At 45.3% G+C, this 26,998-nt stretch overlaps 1 protein-coding gene across 4 annotated transcripts in view; it reads left to right on the forward strand.

The window, feature by feature from the left end:
• Positions 1-492: 492 nt before the first annotated feature.
• ATF1 (activating transcription factor 1) overlaps positions 493-26,998 on the forward strand; it is a 155,163-nt gene continuing 128,657 nt past the window's right edge. For 2 of the 4 annotated variants that reach the window (XR_004538768.1, XM_033937377.1), the window contains exons 1-2: positions 493-930; positions 9,267-9,395. Coding sequence is in view for 3 of the 4 variants with exons in the window: in XM_033937377.1 (XP_033793268.1) it covers positions 9,267-9,395 (129 nt within the window). In the remaining variant the exon portion in view is untranslated. The remainder of the gene's footprint in view (positions 931-9,266; positions 9,396-26,998) is intronic. The other 2 variants (XM_033937376.1, XM_033937374.1) reach the window with 2 other exon arrangements.

Genomic DNA, 26,998 nt, shown 5'->3' on the forward strand with positions numbered 1-26,998 from the left:
GTAGTGAGGTTGGTAAATGAGTCCTGCAGCACAGTTTTCGGGGGGCGGGGGGAAGAGAGAGAGGTGGCACAGCTGAAGAGTTAGAAGTAGATTGCAGTAATCTAAGCCTGAGGTTATGAGTTGGACAAGGGGCTGGGTAACGTGCTGAGAGGAGGGGCGAATTTGGGTGATGTTGTAGAGATAGAACCAACAGGCCGTAGCAGTTTGTTGAATGAGAAGTTGGAATCAAAGATGACGCCAAGGTTGCCAGCAGAGGCCAGTCTAAAAGGAAGCCATGTCCTGCTAAATACAGACATCTGCTTGCGCACGTGTCTTGGTCTTCCGAATCTTATGAAATATTAAATGTGGCCCCTGTAAAACAATTGGACGAGCCTGTTTTGTTTTTTTTTTCTTAATGTTTCTGTCCTCTCCTGTGGCCCTACTTTGCAAATCCCGTTTCCAGGTTTTCCACCACGAATAAGCATAGCATAAGTCACATATGCAGAGTGGGTTGGGTGTGGCCCGAGACTTATGGCTCTGGCTGTAGAGAGTTCCCTAATCGAGTCTAAACTAACCAATCAAACCTGCTTCAGCCGCCACCTCCGCTTGGGCCCCGCAGGGCCGGCCAGTTAGGCTTCCTACGTGCTTCCCCCCCCCCCCTTCCCGGCCGGCTCGCTCGCGCGTGACGTCACCTGGCAGCATGACGTCGCGCCGCGGCCTAGGCGGAGGTTGAGGCGGGAGGATCCAGCGGGCTGCGGTTGGAGGATGCGGGCAGCGTTCTGAGGAGGAGGATTCCAGCAGCCCCGCATTCAGTGCGTTCTCTTCGCCGTTTTAGCGGTCCACGTGCTGGGGGTCCGGTTCGTGGCGAGTTCCGAAGGATTGGGAGGAGGCGGTGGCGGCGCAGGCCCGCGACTCCGTGCTCTGCTTCCTGCTGCGGGCGAAGAGACGCAGGTAACGAGACCCGGGGAGGGCGCGATGGGGGCTGCCGGCTGTCCCGGGTTTCCTAGAGCAAGGCGCGCACAGGTCCCTGTCGGGGAAGGGCTGTGCCTCTCTGTTGGTGTGCTGCTAATTCCTCTTCCTCTCCCCCTCCTCCCTGCGCGCCTCCCAACCCAAGACCCAGGCCCGGCTGCCCTTACTTTGTCCATGTTCAACCACTGTTAACTCTGGGGGTTTCATGCTCTCAGTATGTTCCCCTTTGCACAACATGGAAAAACTATTCTTAAAAAAAAAATTCGGAGGTAGTAAAGGAACATAAAGCGTGTTTCTTGTCTATGAACGAGATATTTTTATGAAGTGCACTGCACTCAGTGTATACAGTTGTGGATGGAAGGTGGACTGGTTTGAATCAAATAATGTTAAGTTTCCCAGTACTGTTTAGTTAAGTTATGTGCCAAATCTTCCCAGAGCATGAGTTCTAGGTAGGTTACAAGTAGCATAAACGTTACACAGACTATATGAGAAAAATCAGGTTACATCCTTATCAGATATTTCTGAAGCAGCAATTTACAGATACTGTGTTTCCCCGAAAATAAGACCTATCCCAAAAATAAGATCGACCCCCGACTCCACGCCTGACACTAGTGCTGCCCGATTCACAGGTGGCAGTGCTTTCCCCCCCCCCCTTGTGCAGCATCTTTCCCCCTCTCACCCATCCCCTTGTGCAGCATCTTTCTATTCCTCTCTCCCATCCCCCTGTGCAGCAGAGCCCCGCCAAACCTCCCACCTTGAGACTGACATACGGCCTCGGAGTGGAGGTATGTCAATCTCACAGTGGGAGTGTTGGCAGGGTTCTGCTACAGAGGGGGATGGGAGGGAGGGATAGTAAATGACGTCAGATAAAGACCCGAGTGGTCTATTTAGTCTGCCCAACCATATATGCTCCATAGATTAATTTAGTTTAAATCGTCCTTTTTCTTAGATATTTCTGGGCCAGAAACCCAGAGCCCTGCCCAGTAATGTGCATAGATTCCATCTACTGGAGTCTCCATCAAAGCACACTCCAGCCCATCTTAACCATCGCAGCCGTACAAGAGGATGGGAGGGTCGGCAGAGAGGGATGGGAGGGAGGGATAGAAAGATGCTGCACAAGGGAATGGGTGAGTGGAGAGGAACGATACTGCACATGGGGGAGAAGGGGGGGGGAGAAAGGAAAGAGGAAGAATTGGGATGGAGGAGAAGGGAGAGATGATTGTTGTACATGGAAAAAATAAGATATCTCCAAAAATAAGCCCTAGTGCGTTTTTTGGACCCCAAATTAATATAAGACACAGTCTTATTTTCAGAGAAATATGGTAGTTATGTCATAGGTAGTAGGTTACAGATAACATTATAATTACACCAAGTAGACCTTTAGTGAGAAATCTAGATCTCATTAAGGCCCCCTTTTAACTAAGCTGTGGGAGTGAGTGCCGCACTGCAAATGCTCTGACACCCATTAAATCTACGCTATTGGGCTTAGTAAAAGAGGGGTAAGCCCCATGTTTCAGGTAATTATGGAATATTGCTTCCATCGTAGTAACATGAATCTTCTCAGAAAGCGAGTTCCAAACTTTTGCAGTATGATAGTTAAGATTTGTACTAAGATTTTATGTATTTTATACCTTTCATAGATGGAAATGATAGAGGCAATTGGTCAGAATTGTGGTGTCCTACCTATGAACCTGCCTAATATTTTGGTGAATTTTGGGAAGCTTTCAGGAGCATTTCCATATAGGGTCTAAAATAGAAGAGTGGCCTAGTGATTAGAGTAGTTGCCTCAGCACCCTGAGGTGGAGAATTTGATTATCACTGCAGCTCCTTGTGTCTCTGGATAAGTCATTTGATACTTCATTGCCCCATGTAAACTGCTTTAATTGTGTAAAACAGTGTTTCTTGGTACTCGAGCTGCTTGTAGGGGGGTATGTGACGCTGTATGCCTCCCAATTTCCTTCTGCCATTGTTTATACATGGTGCCGGCGCTATATCTCTCCCTTCCTTTAACTTCTCCATACAGCTGCCGCTAGTGTTAGTTCAGCCGGCGATTCCATCAGATAGCCTTGGGCCTTTGCTAGGCCGGCCCGCTTCCGATGAAAGAGAAAGTTGCATCATCAGAGGCGGGCCGGCCTAGCAAAGCCCTGAGGCTGCCTGATGGAATCGCTGGCTCAGCTGTACCTCTCCCTAACGGCAGCTCACTGCATGCTTTTAAATTCCCCACATAGCTGTCGCTAGTGTTAGTTTAGTCGTGGTTCCATCAGGCAGCCTTGGTTCTCCTGGGTCACATGGCTTCTACAGTTCAAGTGACTCCTTTTGCCACACTTCACCTCAGAATTCCTCAGTGGATCCTGACATCTCAGTGGGTGCAGGCTTGCGACCCGCTATCTCAACGTATCAGAGTGACTCCTTCGTTGAGACAGTCTCTCCACTGGTGGACGCGCTCTTCCAATCTCTCCAGAGGTTTACTGTGTCAAACGCCCCCTCATCAGAAGGTCCTTGCTACAGATTCTTCGACTTGCGCTTAAGGGGGCTCATCTGGATGGTCTCCATACTCAAGACCATTGGTCCAGCACGGATTGTCAGTGTCACATCAATCTATTGGAACTCAGAGCGATTTTCAATGATCTCAAAGTTTTTCAACATCTTCTTCACGACCAGGTAGTCCTCATTCAGACGGATAACCAAGTCAACAAGCAGGGAGGAACAGGATCTCTCCCTCTTTGCCAGGAAGCTCTACAGGTGTGGGATTGGGCAATCCTTCACAACACCTTCCTGAAAGCTGTCTACATTCAAGGAGAGAATAACTGTCTGGCGGACAAATTGAGTCATCTTCTACAACCTCATGATTGGACACGCAATTCCTCGCCTCTTCATCACATTTTTCTCAGTGGGGGACTCCTCAGATAAGTCTCTTCGCGTCTCCCCACAACAACAAGCTGCCTCAATTCTGCTCCAGGAAATACTGTATTTATCGCTCCATAAGACACACTTTTTTTCCTACCCAAAAGTGGGTGGAAATGTCGGTGCATCTTATGCAGCGAAGATACTTCGTTTTTTTAAACACCCCATCCTGTTGTATATTTTTAAAGGCCTGTGCTAAATACGGCTCTCCCTAGCATCTGTGAGTGTCCAGCTGTCTTCTTGGTTCCCACACAGCGTCCTCCGTATCCCCCCTTTTAAAGCTAATTGGGCTCGCGACGGGCGGGGTGGGGTGTCCTTACCTCCAAACTGCTTCCCGCACCCAGCGAGAGAGGTCTTCTTCGGCGCTGTAAAGTTGAGGGACAGATCTATGTGGTTGAATGTGTTGCAAGTACAAAGCCAAAGCACACTTACAGTCCAGAGGGAAGGCTTGTGTGCCAGCCATGTGCAGCATGTTAATCGCACGCGCTGTCCCTGCATGGAGTTGCTGCTGGGGGGAGAATGGAGCAAATCCGGCACCAATAAAGTAACAGGGTTGGCTTCGGGGAGGGGGATGTGGGTAGGGCAGGCAGGAAGGAATTGGCTTTTGTGGACGGGTTTGGTCAACTTCGGGAAGGGTGTGAGTGGACAAGGCAGGCAGGGATCGGCTTCTGTGGATGGGTCGGCTTCAGGAGATGGGGGTGCGGGCAGGTAGGGATCCGCTTCTGTGGGTGGGACAGGTCGGCTTTGGGAGAGAGGGGTGCGTGCAACTTAATTTGGAAGGCGGTGAAAGAGGCACGAACTTAACACAGAAGGAAGGGAAGGGACATGAACATGGGACACAGGAGGGGAAGGGGGCACTACTTGGGACAGGAGGGAATAGAAAGGCAGAATTGTTGGGCATCAGTGTGAGTGAGAGGGAAAGGAAGAAAGAGGAAAATTGGGCATAGAGAGAAAGAGGAGAGAGGTAGAGATGCATGGAAAGAGAAGGATGAGAGGAGAAATGTTGGATATGGTGGTGGAGAGGGAACAGAGGGACAAATTGAAGGGGATACAAGGGGGAGGAATGTTGGACATAGTGATGGAGGGAGAAATGTGGCATTGTGCTTGAGAGGGGTGAGAGAAGGAGAAATGGGCATGGTGCTGGTGGGCAGTGGTGAAAAATGCTGCACATGATCCAGGGGATGAGAGAAGGATTAATGTTGGATGCAGCAGTAGAGGGAGGTGGGAGAAATGCCTGGATCTCTCAAGATAGATGAACAGTGAGAGAGAGAGAGAGAGGGAGACATATTGCCAATAGGGATGGAGGAGAGAGGAAGAAAAGTTGGATTCATGGAGGGACAGAGAGATATTGGTTGGGGAAGGGAATGGGGTCCGAAGGAGAGGAAGCATACAGAGGCAGAAAGAAAGAAATATTGGATGCACAGTCAGAAGGAAATGCAAGCAGAGACTCATGAAATCACCAGACAACAAAAGTCAGAAAAATAATTTTGTTTTCAATTTAGTGATCAAAATGTGTCGGTTTTGTGAATTTATATCTGCTGTCTATATTTTGTGCTATATTTGTCTCATTTTCTATAGTTGTTACTGACTGCATATTTGGGTTGATAATTCTTTGGCACATGGGGTGTGGCTGTGTACATCAATTTCTGCCTTTTGGATGGAGGTCCGCTGTTATTTGGAATCTTTGGTAGGTTATCGGCTCCCCTCATCGGTGGAAGGGACTATTTTTTTGGCGGAGGGCTATTTAGGCGGCCTTTCTGCAGGGGATAGCCAGCTCATTCGTAAGGGATATATTGTGGGAATGAAATGTATTCTTACTCATTGGCTTCAGGACTCCCCGCCCACCATCTGGTATTGGCGCAATAAATTGCATCTTTTAATGGTCTGGGAGTCCATGTCCGCTCGGTTCTCTGGATCTCGGAGCAAGCTTTTTCTGTCTGTTTGGGCTTCTTATTTGGATACTCTGCCCCCTGTGATAAAGAGCCAGGTGGTCAATCGCTTGCGGAAGCCAGTTACCCCGTCTTGCCAGTGGGTTGAGGGAGGGGTTTTGGGGGTGGGGGGTGTTGGGATGGAGCGGTTGGGGGGTTGTGTCTAGTATGGATTTGGAGGGCTCCAGGCTATCAGAGTACAGGCCTGGACTCTCGCTGATATCTGGGATTTCTAGTTGGGTGTTACCATGTTAATCTGTATTGTGGCATTGTACTGAGAAAATAATTGTGTTCTCTCTGTTCTGTGTATATCTTTCATGTTGGTGAATAAAAAAAGTTTATACTAAAAAAAAGATATCTGCTGTCTATATTTTGTGCTATATTTGTCTCATTTTCTATAGTTGTTACTGACTGCATATTTTAAAGATATCTGCTGTCTATATTTTGCGCTATATTTGTCTCGTTTGCTATAGTTGTTACTGACTGCATATTTTAAAGTCATCTGCTTTGACCTCTTTGAAACCCCCCCAAATATAAGTGATAATTAACATTTTCTGTGCATACAGTATGCTTTGTGTTTTTTAAATTTTGTGGCTACCATTATGTATTAATTAGATATTGTGTGTATATGAAAAATGGATGGAAGAAATTGCATTACAATTAGTACTATTATTATGGGGGTGGGGTCAGGGGCAGAGCTTGGGCAGGGATATTTGTTAGGCTTAGGGGGTATATGGCTTGAAGAAGTTGAGAAACACTGTTCTAGAGTATTCCGATTCAGTCATTTTATGTCTTTTGGTGCAAACCCCATACCATTTTTGTCGCTTTTCTCTGGACTCCTACTTCAAGTCTCTTTATATCCTTAGCCAGATTCGGCCTCCAAAACTGAGCACAATACTCAAAGTGGAGCCTCACCAATGACCTGTACAGAGACATCAGTACCTCCTTTCTGATTATGCATGTTTCTATAGAACCCAGCATCATTCTGGCTACATCCACTGCTTTATCATACTGTTTTGTCACCTTCAGATCTTCAGATGCCATCACCTCAAGGTCCCTCTCCCCATGCGTGCATATCAATCTCTCACCACATACGGTTACCTCAGATTTCTACTCCCCAAGTGCATAACTGGACTTCTTTACATTGAATTTTAGTTGCAAAACATTAGACCATTCTTCTAACTTTTCCAGATCCTTTTTCATGTTTCCCACTCTCTCTGGGATGTCTACTCTGTTAACAGATCTTGGTATCATCTGCAAAAGGGCAAACTTTACCTTCTAACCTCTTGGCAATATCGCTCACAAATATATTGAACAGACTTAGCCCCAACAGCAACCCTTGTGACACTCCACTATTCATCTTTCCTTCCTCCGAGTGAATTCCATTAATCATCATCCTCTGGTGTCTGTCCAGTTTCTAATCCAGTTCACCACTTGGGTTCTAACTTCAGCCAGTCAAGTTTTTTCAAGAGCCTCTAAAGAGTAACCATGTCGGAGGCTTTAGTGCACTTTTTTCAGTCTAATTCTCTGGTTATCGAGTCAAAGAATTCAATCAGATTTGTTTGACACGATTTACCTTTAGTAAAGCCATGTTGTCTTGGATCTTGTAACACATTTGATTCTAGGAATTTCACTATCTTGTCTTTCAGCAACGCTTCTAATATTTTTCCAAGTTAGACTTATATTAGTAATGTTAATGGTGAACCGCAAGGTAATGGCGGAATAAAAATCACTAATGTAATGTAATATAATTTGCTAATATCTTTAAGTACTTGAATTTTATTGAAGCAGTATCCATGTCAGTTATGTATCTTTTATGTTTGTTTAGTCTTGATTTTATGTTAACGGAAGATTATTAGAGTGTACCAGTACTGGTGTATATTGCACTTTAAATGGTTCCCAGTTAACTTTTGGGTCCGTGGACATACCCGAATATCTAATACCAAGAGCCACACATGGCCGCTTACCTCTACAGGCTGAATATCGGGCCCAAAGAAGCTAGACCAGTGGTCTCAAACTCAAACCCTTTGCAGGGCCACATTTTGGATTTGTAGGTACTTGGAGGACCGCAGAAAAAAAATAGTTAATGTCTTATTAAAGAAATGATAATTTTGCATGAGACTAAACTCTTTATAGTTTATAAAACTTTCCTTTAACAGTTAAAAGGAAAGATATATAAACTATAAAGAGTTTTACCTTATGCAAAATTGTCATTTCTTTAATAAGACATTAACTATTTTTTCTGCAGCCCTCCAAGTACTCTATTTTTTCTGCAGCACTCACATTTAAAGTTTAATATCTTTTCTTTCTCAAAACTGGCACATTTCAATCACTAAATCGAAAATAAAATCGTTTTCATACATTCGTTTGGCAATTTCATCAGTCTCTGGTTCCACTTTATTCTTCTGACTGTGCATCCGATATTTCTTCCCTTCTTTCAGCCTCCTGTATGCTTCCTCTCCTCCAGACCTCATTCCCTCCCCCAACTTTTTCTTTCTTTTTCTATGTCTGTTTTTCTCTGATTCTGTGTCCCATTTTTTTGCTTTGTTTCTGGCTCCCTGTCCCCCCCTTCTTTCTTTCTTCCTTCTTGCCCTCCCCCATGCCACCGCCGCCGGGGAATAGGCTGCTGCTTCTGCCGCCATCGGGAACAGGCTGAGATCTCCATGCTTCTCTTCTCCACGGGGCCGCCCAACCCTCGCCGCCCAACGTCAATTCTAACGTCAGCCAGGCAGCGATTGGCTAGCCAGAACGTCCTCTCGACGTCAGAATTGACGTCGGGCGGCGAGAGAAGCAGGGAGATCAAAGAGCATGGTGCCGGCCTGTTCCCCGATGGCAGCGGTGAGAAGGGAAGGGAAGCAGGTTGGGCACCACTGCTCTAGACGAGCCGCACTCTAGGGAGAACAGTGGAGGGTGGCCAGCTGTGCGGACCGCCCCCCCCCTTGGTACGCCGCTGGAGCAGCAGCGTGTCTGGCCGGCTCATTCCGTTCAAAGCCGCGGGTGGCGGCTCCTTGCGAGATCCGCACCTGCGTCTGAAGCCTCTCTGAATTTGTGATGTCAGAGAGGCTTCCGATGTAGGAGTGGATAGTGCAAGGAGCCGCCAACCCGCGGCTTTGAATGGAACGAGCCGGCCAGACACGCTGCTGCTCCAAAAAGAAGAGAATGATCCAGTCCAGACCGTGGGCTGCAAATAAAACCTGGAGAGCCACATGCGGCCCTTGGGCCGCGTGTTTGAGACCGCTGAGCTAGACCATATGGCCTGGTTTTGAGGATAAGTATAGAGAAATAGGAAGGATCCTGTTTAGTATATGTTGGGTTTTTAGTTACTGAACTTGTTTTTATTAAGGGTAAAAAGAAAGATTGAAAAAACTCAACAATTTTTGGAATTCCCCAACCCCATTGTTTGTCAAATACATGGAATGTATGACTGTTTCTGGATCTGTAACTATTGTTTTTCTGAATATGAAATCCTTCATGGTTTCTTTTTAGATGTCACTACGAGGATCAGCACCACTGATGGCAGTACAGCTTGCTGGTGATCATGTCCAGGTACAGGGTGTCATACAGACTGCACAGTCCTCATCAGTAATTCACTCACCTCAAAATCATATAGTGCAGGTAATTTCTTGGAGAGAGACGAATTAAAAATGTATTTGTACTGATATTGAGGATTTGGCTTACATGACAAGTGGTAGGAGACTCATGAGTTCTGCACTGTTGAAAGTGGTGCATTACTTGCATCATTGTATAGTACTTTTTTATTTGGACAGACATCAAAAATATATAGGTAGGGATATATGCAACAATATACCTGCTAAATACCATTAGTTAACCTGTAACCACAGCACCAAATACAGTAAAAGCAGAAAGTGGAAGGTAATGCCTCAGCACTTCATTGGCTTCCCATCCATTTCCAAATACAATTCAAACTCCTCTTACTGTCCTACAAATGCATTCATTCATCTGCCCCTCATTATATCTCTCTACGTCTCTCCCCCTGTGTTCCCCACCATGAGCTCTACTCAACGGGTAAGTCAATCTTATCTGTGCTCTTTTCTTCGTTTGCCAACTCCAAACTCTGTCCTTTCTGTCTTGCTGTGCTGTATGCCTGGAATAAACTGCTTGAATCCCTATGGTGGACTACGTCTCTGGCAGTGTTCAAGTCCAAGTTAAAAGCCTGCTTCTTTGACACTGTTTTCAACTCCTAACTCTTCTCACTTTGGGTTTTGCATCCCCAACCTTCTATGTCATGTCTTTCTGTCCAGGTTAGATTGTAAGCTCCTCCTCTGACTGTCTATTTAATAATGTCAAAATGTACAGTGCCATAGAAGTGTTAAATAGTAGTAGTAGTAGTACTAAGCACCTCAAACAAGACTAATGTTTAAAGATAGGGGATATAGCAGTTACTGTCACTGACAACCTAACCACCAAATCAAAATAGTGGATAAAAAAGCACAAAGAATTAAAAAAAAAAAACAAAAAAAAACTCTAAACAACAACAATAATACTCAAGTCGGTGTATGGAAACACTATCTAATGAAAAACCATCCAACTGACCAGAAAAAATGTCCAGTACCAGACAACAGAGGTAGCAAAACTATACAAAAATATTGTTGCTTATTCTTAAACTTATTTTTGGAAGATTGTGGATCAAGCCAATTCATCTGGTGCTGTGTTCCAAATTCAACAAAAGGGCCCCCTTTTTTTTTTTTTTTTTTGTGCTGAGAACTGTGTCAGGGGTACTTTCAAACAAAGAGACTCGCAGGAAATCCTTTTTTAATACCCACATTTAAATCCACCAATCGGATAAAGAGGAGGTATTCTAAGTCTTATAATAAACTCGTAAGGAAGGCAAATTAACCCCTCCTCCCTTCCTCTCTACACTTTGTCGACCTTTGTTGTCTAATATCCTTCCCCCAAATAAACTTTCCCAACTTACTTTGCCATTGGGCCAGAAGAGACCCAGGAATCGCCACAGGAAGCTGTGTAAACATAAACTTAGGAAGGATTATCATTTTATACGTAACAATACGCCCCCACCAACTTATGTCCAGGTACTTTGTACTGGCTATGACTTCCAGTTCTCTCATTTTGGCTCTTAGGCTCCTAGCATTAGTGTATAGGCAATTTAAGTCCCGGTTATTTGCCTTCCTCGCTGGTTCTCCTCGTGGTTTGGCGCTCCTGCCGACCCCCTCATGGGTTGCCAGCCCACGAGCCATGTTATGTTCATCCCCATCCTGCGGTGTGTCTATGTCGTCCTCAGCCTGCTTCCCCATGTTTGGATGACCCTCTGGCTCCTGTTGTTCTCTCTTAATCCTGCTTGCTAGGTTCATTTGTGCTTTGGCTCCCTGCATTGCGTCCTTTTCCCAAAAGTTCCCACTCAGTCCCAAGCCCTCTTTTACAAATTTCTGGTTCAGTATCCTTGTTTGATACTTTGGTCCGATGTGTCGAGGTCAGATCGACTGTCGGCTTTCCCCTTCTCAGTTTAAAGCCAAGTCTATGCCGCTCTGGACGTTGCGTGCCAGCAACCTCGTCCCAGCCGTGCTCAGGTGCAGTCCGTCCCTCCTGTAGAGCTTGCTCTTCCCCCAAAAAATTGTCCAGTTGCGTACAAAGTGGAAACCCTCCTCTTCACACCATCTCCTCAGCCAACCGTTTATTGCTTGCAGCTTGGTCTGCCTCTTTGCATCCGCCCTCGGTACTGGCAGGATCTCTGAGAAGGCTTCCCTCCTTGTCCTTGTCAGTTTCAGTTAGTGGCCCCCCCCCCCCAATGTATGGTGGTAGGGGTTAAGTGAAATGCGCACTGACCAACGCCAGGTCCCAGGTACAGTTCCCTCACAGATGACTCACCAGAAAGTAGAATAAAGAAGGCATAGCCAGAGGTGTTTGCATAAAGAATATATTATAGAAATAGTCTTGCAGAAAAGCAATATTTATAAGCATTACAATTAAGCAGAAAGCATTACAATTATGCAGAGAGCAACGCAGTTTCCCTGCCTTACAGAGTCCAGAAGGAAGCTTGCAGTTCTAGGGAGAGCCAGAGAAAGAAAGAAAGAAAGAACCAGAGAGCCCAGAGATAGATAGATAGATTGATAGAGCAGAGAGCAGGCTTTTATACCTTGGAATCTTATTCTGAATAGAGAAAATATTGTATCTCCCAGTATCTTTCTGTTTAGAATTTGTACACTGTTTGAAACAATGGTTAATTTAATTGCTAAGGAGGGTGTGATACCTGCAAGCATGGTGATGGGATTAGTCTCTGGCTTCTTTGTCCCATTCAAGCAGGCCATTGTCCTAAGCACCCTCTTAATCAGACATTAACACCTTTTAGCTAGTCTTTCTAACTCAATTTAATTGTAACTTTACTTCCCTTACCCAGCTTCCCCACTTGTTTCCTGTTAGTCTATTTTCTCCTTTCCTAATTTTTTTAAGATTATATATATATATATATATATATATGTATAATATATTTTTAACTTTAATCTATTGTAAACTGTCTAGATACTTGGGATAGACAAAAAATTTATAAACTTGTAAACTAAGATTTCAGCTCCATATTACATCATCAGAAAATGAATGTGTGCCTCATTTTTTTGCAGTGCAATACAGGGAAAATTATCTGGCAAAGACTGATAAAGCATCACTACAGGAGCTGCAGGGTGCAGCTATGCTACATCAGGATCTTTGTGATCTACAAAAATACATTTCTTTGACAAAGCTTTATGATGTCATATCACAGAATAGGCTTACACGTGCTGTGACTATCTGAGGCTCCATGTTAAGCCACAAAGTTACATTTGAAGGTGTGCTTACCTGCAGGACATTAATCAACTGATGCGATTCTCTTTTAGACAATGAGGGTATTTAAGGAGGGCATGGAGAGTGGTTTATTTCCTGTGCTTGCTCTAAGGAGTAAGGTTTATGTGAGTGCATGCCTGCAGAAAAAGTGGACACCTTAGATTGTATTCATACTAGAACTTTAAACTGTACTAGTGATAATAGGTTTGGATGGCTGCTTTTAGCTTCTGGATGACCTTCAGTGGTGGTGGTCTTTACAGCTGGCCTTTTCAGGTTCATTCATTTTTCATGGAGAGGTAAGCTGCCTTCAGTACTTAAAGAATCCTGAAAACCTTATATATTATGTATAATCTCTTCACATATGTTTGTTCCTCCATCTATCTGATATCGCTCTGGTTCTGTTCATTATATTGTAAATTCAGGTTTCAGATTTTCATTTGAATGGTATTACCCAATGATCCTGGTGTTGTGGAAAGCTGTGGGAAAATGTGGGGCCACTGCATGAATCAAGACCTCCTATTTTATTAGAATGCAAATTGAGTTTGTGGTATTTCTTATCCATTGTGTTTTTAGTTGTTTTAGCCTTTGGAATCTCAATTGATGTCCCTTTGATTTGTAGAGTCAAAAGATTGAGTTTGTTTGTTGCAAGCAATTACCTATTCTGAGGAAATACTTTTTTACAGAAAGGGTGGTAGATGGTGTGGAACAGTCTCCCGGAAGAGGTGGGGGAAACAGAGACTGTGTCTGAATTCAAGAGGACCTGGGATAGGCATGTGGGATCTCTCAGAGAGAGAAAGATAATGGTTACTTCGGATGGGCAGACTAAATGGACCATTTGGCCTTTATCTGCTGCCATGTTTCTATGTTTTATTCTAGAGAGGTCAAGGCACCCACAGTCCTCTTTTCTTGCAAGGGTCTTGATTTTCAGCTGTTGTGCTGTCTTAGTACAGTAGGACTGGAAGTGGGAGGGAGTGAAGGAATTGTTTACATTTTGTGAAGGGTGGTATAGCAAGTTGACATAAATATAAATGGTACTGCCTGTATTCTGTTAAACTCTGCAAGACTTTAATTCAAATAAGTGCTTATAGTACAGAGAATAGGAGCATAACCAGAGTGTATTAGTTATCATGCCATAAGTAAATCTTATAGTAGGGATTTCCAAGTTGTGACCCTTGGCAATATTATTTGTCCTCAGATCAGATCCAGCTCACAGAACAGTTCAGCTTTTTATACCTAGGCAAGCCTTCTTTCCTTTTTCTCTTTTCCTGTAGCTCAGTCTTTCCCTCTTCTTATTTGGTAAGCTTTCCTGCTGCTCAGATCCTTTTTTTTCCTTTCTTCTCTCTGGAAAGTGGCAGTATCTTCAGGAATTAAGTAACAACAGTGGGGATGAGAGTAGCCTCTGGCTTTGAAACCCAGGTTTTTTTGAATTGGCTTAACTACATTCTTTCCCCAGCTCATATCCCCCAAAGTCTGGGCTCCATTGCAATGAAAGAGTAGTGTGGGGGGGAGGGTCCTCATGCTTTAAGGCTCAAGAGGAGGGAGAGTAAGGATAGGAAAAGGGAGAGGATGGGTTGGTGTGAGTGAAGAGTGTGCCACACACAGACCATTGTACTACTACTATTATCACTTCTATAGCACTGAAAGGCATTCAAAGTGCTGTACATTTAACATTCATAAATGATCCCTGTTCAGAAGAGCTCACAATCTAATTTGGACAGACAGATAGGACATCTCAGGGTTGGAGAGTTTCCCACTTTCTTAGGGGCCAGGTTCTGCTGAAAGGAGAGAAACAGGGTTATCCTGCTTCTTCCCTCAACCCCCAGCATTTGAAATACTGAAAGAATCGGACTTTGCTTGGTCAGAAAATGCTTCTCCAATTCCATTTAGCCCTCTTGTTGATTTCAAATGTTCTATATGGTGCTTCACATGAATTTTTTGCGATGTCTGCTTCAGGTCTGACTTCAGACTTTTAATATCCCTGGGGTGGTAATTTCCATAACAAGTTGGTATTTAGAATCATTTTGTGTGTAATTTTCCCTTCTATTTTCAATTGTTTGTTTATTATTTTATTTAAAAAAATATGTATACCATATACTCCTAGACGGTTTAAAAAAAAGAAAAAAAAAAAGAAAGATAAAACTACATTAAACACTGTATCTGGGGACGGGTCATGTGATGCCATGGTGCTGAGTGGCTGCTAGTTACCTCAGCTCCTCTCTTTCTCTACAGCTTCAACCCTTTAAACTCTTTGAATTTGGGGCAACTTGGTGATTTGGACGTTTCAAGACTCCTGGCATTGGTATTGAACCTTATTCTTTAATCCCAGGAGTAATGGCTGCTAAAAATCTTTTAAAAGATTGTGACTGGCTTTGGGGAGTTAAGCCTAAGATGGTGGACGGCCCTGAGTCCTCTTTCACGGTGGGAGCCACATGGACAGCAGAAATTACTACAGAAATATCGATGACCTTGGAGTCCTCCCTGGATTGCAAACTGCAACTGGTGCTGATAAAGTTTACGGAAGTGGGTGAGAGAGTCACAGAGTTGAGCAGCGATGTTTCGACTGTTGCCCAGTGTCTGGACATGCTTAAGGCTGACACGGAGTGCATACAAACAGAACACCAATGCCTCAGTAAAATCTGCACTCAATTGGAGGAAAAGGTGGACGATTTAGAGAACAGGAGCTGCCGTAATATCTTAAGGCTAATTGGCCTGTCAGAAACTTTACCTGATCAAAACCTCCGAGGCTTTTTGGAGACATGGCTCACACAGTCGCTGGCTCTATTGAAAGACCTAGACCCTTTGCAAGTCGAAAGGGCATATCGTTTGGACATGAAGAAAGATCAGAACCAGAAGCCACATGTAGTGATTTTTCGCTTGCTCAATTACGCTCATAAAGAACTGAGTTTAAAGGTCCTGCGTTCAGGGGTTACCCTGGAATATCAGTCACAGCAGGTACTGTGCTTTTAAGACTATTCAAGCAAAATTACCACAATGCGGAAAGAATTTGCGCCATTGTGCTCCCAATTGGCTACAGCAAAGGTCCCTTTTGCACACCTGTTTCTGGCTAGACTTCAGATTACTTATGCTGGAAGTGCTCACTTTGTCACTAAATGTTCCGAAGCGCAACAATACATAACTTTGCACCACATCTTACTGACTGGGGACACTTCTTGAGCATATTGCTCTTGACAGAATTTTTGCTTGACCTTAGACTGTTCTGTGTGCTAGCGGCCCGTTTGGACTACAGTTTTGCTCATATCACATGTAGACTGCCATTTTCCTTTTTGATTACTGGGAATGGATATACCGTATTTTCACGTAGATAACGCGCACCCGTGTAAAACGCGCACACGGGTATAGCGCGCGGAAAACACAAATTTATGTGCAGAAATTTTTATATACCGCGCACACCCGTATACCGCGCATGCTGCCCGACTCTCCCGTCGCCGCCCGACTCTCCTCTCCCCTTTGAAGTCCTGTCCCCACCCTGAAAACCTGATGCCCCCCCGACGTCCGATTCACCCCAACGCAGGACCGCTCGCACGCACTACCAGCTGCACCCCCACCCTGAAGGACCGCTCGCACCCCCACAGCCTCCCGACCCCCCCCCCCATCATGTAGAAGCTCCTACCGGTGTCCTGCTGCTTTCTCTTTGCGGTCCCGGCCCTTCCGTGAGCCCTGTGCCTGCGCTGCTTCCTCTTCCAGCAGTTCGCCCTTTCTCTAACGTCAAGCCCTCTTGCCCACCGACTCCCCGACACGATCGGGGCAAGAGGGAGCTCAAGCCCACTTGCCCCAGCCAACCGCGGCACCCCCGACACAATCGGGGCAAGAGGGAGTTCAAGCCCTCTTGCCCCCCCCCGACACGATCGGGGCAAAAGGGAGCCCAAGCCCTCTTGCTCCGCCGACTCCCCTACTCCCCGACAATATCGGGCCAGGAGGGAGCCCAAACCCTCCTGGCCACGGCGACCCCCACCCCGCACTACATTACGGGCAGGAGGGATCCCAGGCCCTCCTGCCCTCGACGCAAACCCCCCTCCCCCCAACGACTGCCCCCCCAAGAACCTCCGACCGCCCCCCCCAGCCGACCCGTGACCCCCCCTGGCCGACCCCCACGACACCCCCACCCCCCTTCCCCGTACCTTTGTGTAGTTGGCCGGACAGACGGGAGCCAAACCCGCCTGTCCGGCAGGCAGCCAACGTCGGAATGAGGCCGGATTGGCCCATCCGTCCCAAAGCTCCGCCTACTGGTGGGGCCTAAGGCGCCTGGGCCAATCAGAATAGGCCCGGGAGCCTTAGGTCCCTCCTGGGGGCGGGGCCTGAGGCATATGGGCCCAACCCGACCATGTGCCCAAGGCCCCGCCCCCAGGAGGGACCTAAGGCTCCCGGGCCTATTCTGATTGGCCCAGGCGCCTTAGGCCCCACCAGTAGGCGGAGCTTTGGGACGGATGGGCCAATCCGGCCTCATTCCGTCGTTGGCTGCCTGCCGGACAGGCGGGTTTGGCTCCCGTCTGTCTGGCCAACTACACAAAGGTACGGGGAAGGGGGGTGGGGGTGTCGTGGGGGTCGGCCAGGGGGGTCGCGGATCGGCTGGGGGGGCGGTCGTTGGGGGGAGGGGGTTTGCGTCGAGGGCAGGAGGGCCTGGGATCCCTCCTGCCCGTAATGTAGTGCGGGGTGGGGGTAGGGGGTCGCCGTGGCCCCGAGGGTTTGTGCTCCCTCCTGGCCTGATATTGTCGGGGAGTTGGGGAGTCGGGGGCAAGAGGGCTTGGGCTCCCTTTTGCCCCGATCGTGTCGGGGGTGCCGCGGTTGGCTGGGGTAAGAGGACTTGAGCTCCCTCTTTCCCCGATCGTGTCGGGGGTGCCGCGGTTGGCTGGGGCAAGAGGGCGGGAGTGCGTGCGAGCGGTCCTTCAGGGTGCGGGTGGGAGTGCGTGCGAGCGGTCCTTCAGGGTGGGGATGCGGGTGCGGGTGGGAGCGCGTGTGAGCGGTCCTTCGGGGTGCGGGTGCGTGCGAGCGGTCCTTCGTGGTGGGGGTGCGAGTGGTCCTGCGGGGGGGGGTGTGAATCGGACGTGGGGGGGGGAAACTATGTAAAAAAATTTTTGTACAACGCGCTCACGCGTATACCGCGCAAGGTTATGCACCGTTTGTAAAAACACGTATAACGCGCGCGTTATATGCGTGAAAATACGGTAATAGCACTTTTGAATGCTAAAGAGCTCCTGATTGTTTCATTTTAGGACATTTGGGAGATGCAGCAGTCCTCCGGATTGCGGCATACACCTCCTGATATCTTTAATGACCTATAGCTTTGTATGTTACAATGTTATGCTTATTTCAACTACCTCTGCCATCTTCAGCAGGGCTCTAGGCCATTTTTCTCACTGATGCTCTTCCAGAAGAGGTAATTGCAGAATCCACCGTTCTAGGGTTTAAGGGTAAGTTAGAGGTACACCTCCTAATGAGTGGCTTAAGGTGACATAGGTAAGGGTAAACTAGATGCGCATCTCTTATGAGAAGCTTAGAGTGATTGGGGACTAATAACTATGCCAGAGTACACCTGGCGGGGCCTTCGCGTGTGCGTATTGCCGGACTTGATGGACCTAGGGTCTGTTCCGGAGATGGCTCTTTTTATGTTCTTATGATAACTGCATTGTTAGACTGTTTCTTGGTAGTCATCTACTTGTATGAACAATTGTTCCTGACTAACAATATATTGGTGGAGCTGGGGTATGAGATACATTTGAGGGAAGCATTGGAGCTCCCCTCAATACGTTAAGGCTCCTTGTTATCTTGGCTGAGTTGCCTTATTAGTGTGGTATGATTTATACCGGGTTGGAGGTGTGGGGGAGAGAGGGGGACATATGCTGACCCTGGCCAACAATTTGGCTGTAATATTGGGATGGAGGGTGGTTTGGGGGGGTAGTCTGATTGGGATATGGTGAGTGGGAGAGTGACTTTATTGGAAATGACCTGGTTTGTTTGTATATTATTTGATAATGTATTTAGGTTGGATTATTTTTCTTCTGGCTCTACTACAATGTGATGGGGACTGGTGGCTGGGACGGTCCTCATTTGACGTGTATAAATCATCACATAGCTCCTTTCTTCTATGGCTCGGCCTATAAGTTCTGCAACACTTATGGTGTTTTCCTGGCATGTAGGTAGTATTTCTTCACCTATGAAGCGGACCTAAATACTTCAAAGTTTGAACAGGCATCATGCCTCTATCACCATGCTCCAGGAAACCCACCTGACAACTCTAGAACATAGTGGGGGACTACATAAAATCCCCTGCCATATCTAGGAAAGCAGGAGTTGTTATACTATTCCGCAAAGATTTGTTGGTGCAAAAATTGCACTCTCACATAGATCCTTCTGGTTGCTATGTTATAATTTGGGTTAAGGGTTAATGGGATAGAGTTGGTACTCTGTAATTTGTATGTACCTAACACTTATGACAAGAACTTTTTCAAAGGTATTGTGGCCACTTTGTTGAATTGTCCTTACATCAAAGAGGGAAATTTCAATAGAGTATCTGACCCCACTATGGATAAGTCCGCCTCTAGACCCTCAGAAACTATAGATATAACCAAGGGGATTCCTCTATTATGTGATGCACTCACCTGCTAGATGTTTGGCAGGTTTTGCACCCCTTGGAAAAGGATTGCACTCATTGTTTATGTGCCCATAATATCCATTCTCAAATAGATTATTTACTCTGCTTGGACACTTTATTTTCAAAGGTTCTGGAAGCTCACATAGGTCCTACAGAAATATCTGATCATAGGCTTTATCTGGCTAATGATACATCTCTATGCGGATCCCTCGGCTCCGTTTCAATAGAGGTTTTCTTTGGATTTATACACTGACTCTAAATTTAAAGAGTACATTCATGAACAGTAGCAACAATATCACACTTTTAATGCCCAGCATGAAGATAATCACACCATATTTTGGGAAACTGCGAAAGTAGTTTTACACGGAGATATCATTGCTTACTCCACACAAAAAACACATGCAAGAAAGGGCCATTCTAAGATTGGAAAGGCAGCTCATAGCGGCGTTGAGGCTTCACAGGCAGGAACCTAATCCAGACCATAAGGCGCAACTCATAGCAGTACAATTTCAACTTAATGAACTCCTTCGCCAACGGGTGGTTAAATCTATGAAATATTACTAATACCAGCTTTTTTGGCAGTAAATCTGGTAAATTATTGGCTTGGTTGGTGAAAGATTGACTGGATTCACGTGTTCATCAAATATGCTCTAGACAGGGTATGCTACAAATATAGACTTTTCAGGAATATTATATGGGTCTATATGCTGAGGAATGCCCATTGGGTCTTCTCAGCAGTACCTGTCTTTCTAGACTTAATCTGTCATGTTTGGCTGCGGGAACCCAGAGCCTGCTTAATGCTTCTCTCTGTGAGGAAGAAATGCTATTGGCGATTCAGCAGAGCCCGCTTTATAAAGCACCTGACATTGATGACTACTGGGCAGAGTTTTACAAACTTTTAATAATGTATTTTGAAACCGTTGGTGAACCACCATCACATATAGTAGGGATACTTGCCCCCATCGCTTTGACAGGTGCAAATTGTAGTCTTTCCTAAACCAGGCAGGGATCCTACCAAAGTAGAGTCTTATCGACTCATCTCCCTTCTTTGTTGCGAGGTGAAATTACGGGCTAAAATATTAGCAAACAGATTGAACTCACCCTCAGGAGGGATTTGTCCAAGGTAGAACACCAGTCAAAAATATTTGGTTGATTTTAGCTTCAATAGAATGGATACGCCTCCCTATTAATCAGCGGCTTTTGATAGGGTTCATTGGGAGTTTTTATTCGGCATGTTAGAACATTATGGCTTTGAGGGTTTCTTTCAGGAAGCCATTAGAGCTTTTTATCATGATCCCTAGGCTAGGGTGGTGTTAATGGGATACAATCTGAATTCTTTCCTATCTGCTGGGGCACTAGACAGGGTTTCCCCCACTCACCGTTACTTTTTGTGCTCACATTGGACCTTCTTGTTAGAGAGGTTCTTTCTAACTCAGAAATAGTTGTTTTCACCTTAGGACCTCGTACTTTTAAAATTGCTGTTTTTGCAGATGATTTATTGGTCCATGTTACTCAACCTTGATTATCCTTGTCCATTTGTTGGAGAGTTTTAAGAATATGGGGATTTCTCAGGATTCAAGCTAAATATGGAGAAATCTGAGGCATTAGAGCTACAATAACAATGGGGTGCTGATTTTCTGTTACGCTGAATGGGACATTTTAGCTACCTTGGCATCAATTTACCCGCAGATTCACCCAAATTATACTGGGTGAACATACCTTCACTTCTTCATTATACTGCGCAGCGCTTATCTCAATTTTTTGATTGGGTGACCAGAGAGCTGGATCGAGGACATATGCTAGATGTAATTTACTTGGATTTCAACAAAGCCTTTGATATAGTTCCTCATAGGAGGCTGTTGAACAAACTTGAAGGGCTGAAGTTAGGACCCAAAGTGGTGAACTGGGTCAGAAACTGGCTGTCGGACAGATGCCAGAGGGTGGTGGTTAATGGAAGTCGCTCGAAGGAAGGAAAGGTGAGTAGTGGAGTCCCTCAGGGATCAGTGCTGGGGCCAATCCTGTTCAATATGTTTGTGAGTGACATTGCTGAAGGGATAGAAGGAAAAGTGTGCCTTTTTGCAGATGATACCAAGATTTGTAACAGAGTAGACACCGAAGAGGGAGTGTAAAATATGAAAAAGGATCTGCAAAAGTTAGAGGAATGGTCTAATGCCTGGCAACTAAAATTCAATGCAAAGAAATGCAGAGTAATGCATTTGGGGATTAATAATAGGAAGGAACCGTATATGCTGGGAGGAGAGAAGCTGATATGCACGGACGGGGAGAGGGACCTTGGGGTGATAGTGTCCGAAGATCTAAAGATGAAAAAACAGTGTGACAAGGCAGTGGCTGCTGCCAGAAGGATGCTGGGCTGTATAAAGAGAGGCATAGTCAGTAGAAGGAAGAAGGTGTTGATGCCCCTGTACAGGTCATTGGTAAGGCCCCACTTGGAGTATTGTGTTCAATTTTGGAGACCGTATCTGGCGAAGGACGTAAGAAGACTTGAGGCGGTCCAGAGGAGGGCGACGAAAATTATAGGAAGCTTGCGCCAGAAGACGTATGAGGAGAAACTGGAAACCCTGAATATGTATACCCTAGAGCAGGGGTGTCAAAGTCCCTCCTGGAGGGCCGCGATCCAGTCGGGTTTTCAAGATTTCCCCAATGAATATGCATGAGATCTATGTGCATGCACTGCTTTCAATGCATATTCATTGGGGAAATTCTGAAAACCCGACTGGATTGTGGCCCTCGAGGACCGACTTCGACACCTGTGCCCTAGAGGAAAGGAGAGACAGGGGAGATATGATTCAGACGTTCAAATACTTGAAGGGTATTAACGTAGAACAAAATCTTTTTCAGAGAAAGGAAAATGGTAAAACCAGAGGACATAATTTGAGGTTGAGGGGTGGTAGATTCAAAGGCAATGTTAGGAAATTCTACTTTACGGAGAGGGTGGTGGATGCCTGGAATGCGCTCCCGAGAGAGGTGGTGGAGAGTAAAACTGTGACTGAGTTCAAAGAAGCGTGGGATGAACACAAAGGATCTAGAATCAGAAAATAAGATTAAATATTGAACTAAGGCCAGTACTGGGCAGACTTGCACGGTCTGTGTCTGTATATGGCCGTTTGGTGGAGGATGGGCTGGGGAGGGCTTCAATGGCTGGGAGGGTGTAGATGGGCTAGAGTAAGTCTTAACAGAAATTTCGGCAGTTGGAACCCAAGCACAGTACAGGGTAAAGCTTTGGATTCTTGCCCAGAAATAGCTAAGAAGAAAAAATAAAAAATTTAAATTGAATCAGGTTGGGCAGACTGGATGGACCATTCGGGTCTTTATCTGCTGTCATCTACTATGACAGTTTTTGCCTCTGTTCCTGGAAGGACGTCTTGCCCTTTTTCTCATGGTCCTCTTCCCCAAATGGCTCTATGCATTCCAGTTTCTTCCTTTATGGTTACGAGGTCAGGATTGGCAGGGCCCTTGGTGGCAGATAACTAAATACTGTTGGGGGGTGGGGGTAAAAAAACAAAATTGCAATTCGATCAGCTTTTAGGCCCTAGGGACAGAGGGGGTATGGGTCTCCCTGACCTGCGTTTATACAATTAGGCCTGTCAGCTTAGACATTTTAGGGATTGGGTGTTGGAGTGTTTCACCCCATTGCCATTTGAACAGGTGTTCTTTCAACCATTACAGTTACTCTATTTGCTCCATCTGTCCCATTCTAAACTACCTGTATTGACCTGTGCCAGCTCGTTGCTTTGCCCTTTGAGACTGGCCTGGCATCAGTTGTTGAAAACTCTTCATTATAATCCAACAGCCACTAATTTACTACCTTTGCAGGGGAATCTGGACTTCCCCTCGTGCACAACCTATGGGGTTTTTCGGAATTGGGGCACTAAAGGCATGTACTCCTTAGCTCAGGTCCTAGATGAGGAGGGTTCTCTTGATTTATCAAGAGCTTACTAATACTCTGGTGGTGGGACCGGGGGATTTCTGTGATTACATTCAATTAACACATTATGTGACAGTCTTGCAGACTGAAGGTTTTTCTACTGGCTTCACCAAGAAATTGCATGAACGGTTTGCAGAAGATGCTGAAGTTCCATTGTCCGTTTCCCACCTGCATAGGATTATTTGGGATATTTTGCCCTAAAATCATTTGCAGATCTGGTAACTAAGTTGTATTGGGCGATGGTGCGCCCGCATCTGGAGTACTGTGTCCAATATTGGTCGTCGTACCTTAAGGATATGGCGATACTCGAGAGGGTTCAGAAAAGAGCGACACGATTGATAAAAGGTTTGGAAAACCTTTCATATGCTGAAAGATTAGAGGAACTGAGGCTCTTTTCCCTGGAGAAGCGAAGACTTAGAGGGGACATGATAGAGACTTACAAGATCATGAAGGGCATGAAGAAAGTGGAGAGGGACAGATTCTTCAAACATTCAAAAACGAGAGGGCATTAGGTAAAATTAAGAGGGGACAGATTCAGAACCAATTCTAAGAAGTTCTTCTTCACCCAAAGGGTGGTGGACACCTGGAATGCACTTCCAGAGGGTGTGATAGGACAGAGTACGGTTTTGGGTTTCAAGAAGGGATTAGATAATTTCCTGAAGGAAAAGGGCATAGAAGGGTATAGATAGAGGATTACTATACAGGCCCTGGACCTGATGGGCTTCCATGTGAGCGGACTGCTGGGCGTGATGGACCTCTGGTCTGACCCAGCAGAGGCACTGCTTATGTTCTTATGGAGTGCTGATTTAGGAGTGCCTTTGCAAGACAATGATATTCGTCAAGCCATTATGCATATACCCTCATATATAACCAGTTCTGTTTGGAAAGAATGTACTTATAGAATCTTACATAAAGCATACTTTATTCAAGTGCAGGCCTTCTACTTGGATTTGACTACTACTTCTATTTGCAATAAAAATGTGCACATGAGAGCAATTCTTTCTCCCATACATTATGGCACTGCCCCTTGATTAAATCTTTTTGGGATCAAATCTTGTGCTATTTGGGAGGCCTATGGGGCATCCCAGTGTCGTCATCTTCCCTGGGGGTTTTGTTTGGTAAGTTTCAAGTTTTATTTAAAATGTGATTCAATCGCTTATCAATATTTCTAAGCGATGTACAGTATTAAAAAAGGAGGGGGACACAATAACATATATGACCAGACTCGCATGAACAACTAAACTAACACAGAAACTCAGGGAAAAAGGGAAGAACTACAATGATTATAGGACAGGAGAATGTGTAAAGTCTGAACAAACAAGAGGGGGGTAAAAGTAAAGCCAAGAATAAGGCTGAGTGAAGGAATTTATCGGATTATAGGAAAAAGAAGTCTAATGTTGCCGGTGGCCAAAATTTAGATTTCAAAAGCATCCTTACAGAGAGAACTTTTCAGGGAGCCTTTAAATGTATCTAGGCTGCTTCATGTGGAGTGTTTGGGAAGGGTAGGAGTTTATTTCAAAAAGCTTGTATGGTAGGACACAGATGTATAATGCAGTTTTGGTTTAAGGACTCTCCACTGGGATTCTGGCATTGGCGGAACCAACTTTGTTTGCTGCTCTTTGAGACTGAAGAAGCTCGTTTGTCTTCCAAGAGAAAAAGAACCTTTCTTCCACTCTGGGATCCATACCTTTGCTCGCTGCCACATAGAGCCAGAAGTTTGATTTTGAATGACTTGACTTGATATTTTGGCTTTGGTCTTGAGAGGTTATTTCCAATTTGGGGATGCATGGATTAGGGAGGGAGGGGAAGAGGGATGCTTTGCTGGGATATTTTGCGGGACATATCATTCTACATAGTTCTACTGCAGCGGTCTCAAACACGCGGGCCGCATGCATCTCTCCAGGTGCTATTTTGCGGCCCGCAGTCTGGACGCGATCAAAACAGCATTTCTCTTCCCCCTTCTCTTCCTTTTGGAGCAGCAGCATGTCTGGCCGGCTCAGTCGATCGTTCCTTTCAAAGCCGTGGGTTGGCGGCTCCTCGTGCTATCCACTCCTGCATCGGAAGCCTCTCTGACGTCACAACATCAGAGAGGCTTCAGATGCAGGCGCGGATCTCGCGAGGAGCCGCCACCCGTGGCTTTGAACGGAACAATCAACTGAGCCGGCCAGACATGCTGCTGCTCCACAAGGAAGAGAACGGAAGGGGAGGGGAAAGAAATGCTTCTGCTGCATAGGAAAAGGGGACCCTAGGGAAATGCTGCTGCTGCTGTACAGGGAGAGGGAGGGAAAGGGGAAGAGAAATGCTTCTGCTGCACAGGAAAGGGGGAAGGGAAAAGCTGCTTCTGTTGCTGCTGCACCCAATTGGGGAAAGAGAGGGAAGGAAGGAGAAGGAAGACAAGGGAGAGGAGAGGAACAAGAGAAGCCAAGTTCATGGGAAGGGAGGGAAGGAAAGGAGATATCAGACCATGGAGGGGGAGGGAGAGATGCCAGGGCATGGGGGAAGGGAAGGAGACAGATGCCAGACCAGGGGAAAGGTAGGAAGGAGGGAGGGAGAGAAAGGAAGGAAAGAGATGCCAGACCATGGAAATAGGACGGAAGAAGAGAGAGATAGGAAGGGAAGGTAAGACGTGGAAACATAGATTTTGAAAAGAAAGCAGAAAAATTGAACATTAAGTTAATGCCAAAGATGGATGCAAGGCATAAAGTGAAGATGGAGAGAAAAACAGTTAAAGGACAAGAAGGCCCTGGAAACAGTTGAAAGCACAGAAAAATAAAGTCACCAGACAGGTAGGGAAAATGATTTTATTTTTAATATAGTGATTGAGATGTGTCAGTTTCGAGAAAGAAAATATATTAAACTTTAAATGTGAGGGCTGCAGAAAAAATAGAGTACTTGGAGGGCCACAGAAAAAATAGTTAATGCCTTATTAAAGAAATGACAATTTTGCATAAGGTAAAACTCGTTATAGTTTATATATCTTTCCTTTTAACTGTTAAAGGAAAGTTTTATAAACTATAAAGAGTTTTACCTTATGCAAAATTGTCATTTCTTTAATAAGGCATTAACTATTTTTTCTGCGGCCCTCTAAGTACCTACAAATCCAAAATGTGGCCCCACAAAGGGTTTGCGTTTGAGACCACTGTTCTACTGGGTTGCTGTACAGGAAGTGGGCCATAAGTTACTAGGCTTCCTTTGCTTTGTTAATGTTATTTCTGGATTTTGTACTCCTGTTTATATTGCAAGACATGCTCCTTTAATAGAACAGATTGAAACTAAACACTGTATCTGTGCTGCTTTCTACTTACATTTGTCTGCTTGCTGTACTGCTCATCACCTAACATGCAGAAAAACTAGAAAAGAATGCCAAAGAATTAATAGGGATAGCAGTTATATTGTATTAGATGTATATGGTACAATAATTGATTACTGTTGCCCTTATAAGTTTCATGATCCTAACTTTTTCCCACTATATTCTATGAAGCTGGGTTTCAAAACATGTGCAGATGAGTCAGAATTGTAATTTAAATGCGGGCAAGCATTTTGACTTTCTATTAAATTACACTAACTCTTTGAGCATTCTGAAGATGCTTGAGGGTCAGTATTTCTGAAAAAGGTGTATTGAATTCATTGCAAAGAAGTAGATAATATTTTCTGTGCCTTAGAGAAAGATTTGCATAAAATCCCCAGTTATTAGCCTATTTGAATTTAGAACATGGCTGTTTGAGAGCTCAAATAGCTTATTTTGTTTGACTCTTTCATGAATATTTGCCCCTGTTTCTTATCTTCTATCTGGGTGAGCAAACTTTGTCATGAAAACTTCTTATAAGGTATATAGAAGACAGCAATCACAAGATACAGAACTAATATTTT

The sequence above is a fragment of the Geotrypetes seraphini genome, chromosome 3 (genome assembly GCF_902459505.1).
Source record: "Geotrypetes seraphini chromosome 3, aGeoSer1.1, whole genome shotgun sequence".
In the NCBI taxonomy this organism is placed as follows: domain Eukaryota; kingdom Metazoa; phylum Chordata; class Amphibia; order Gymnophiona; family Dermophiidae; genus Geotrypetes; species Geotrypetes seraphini.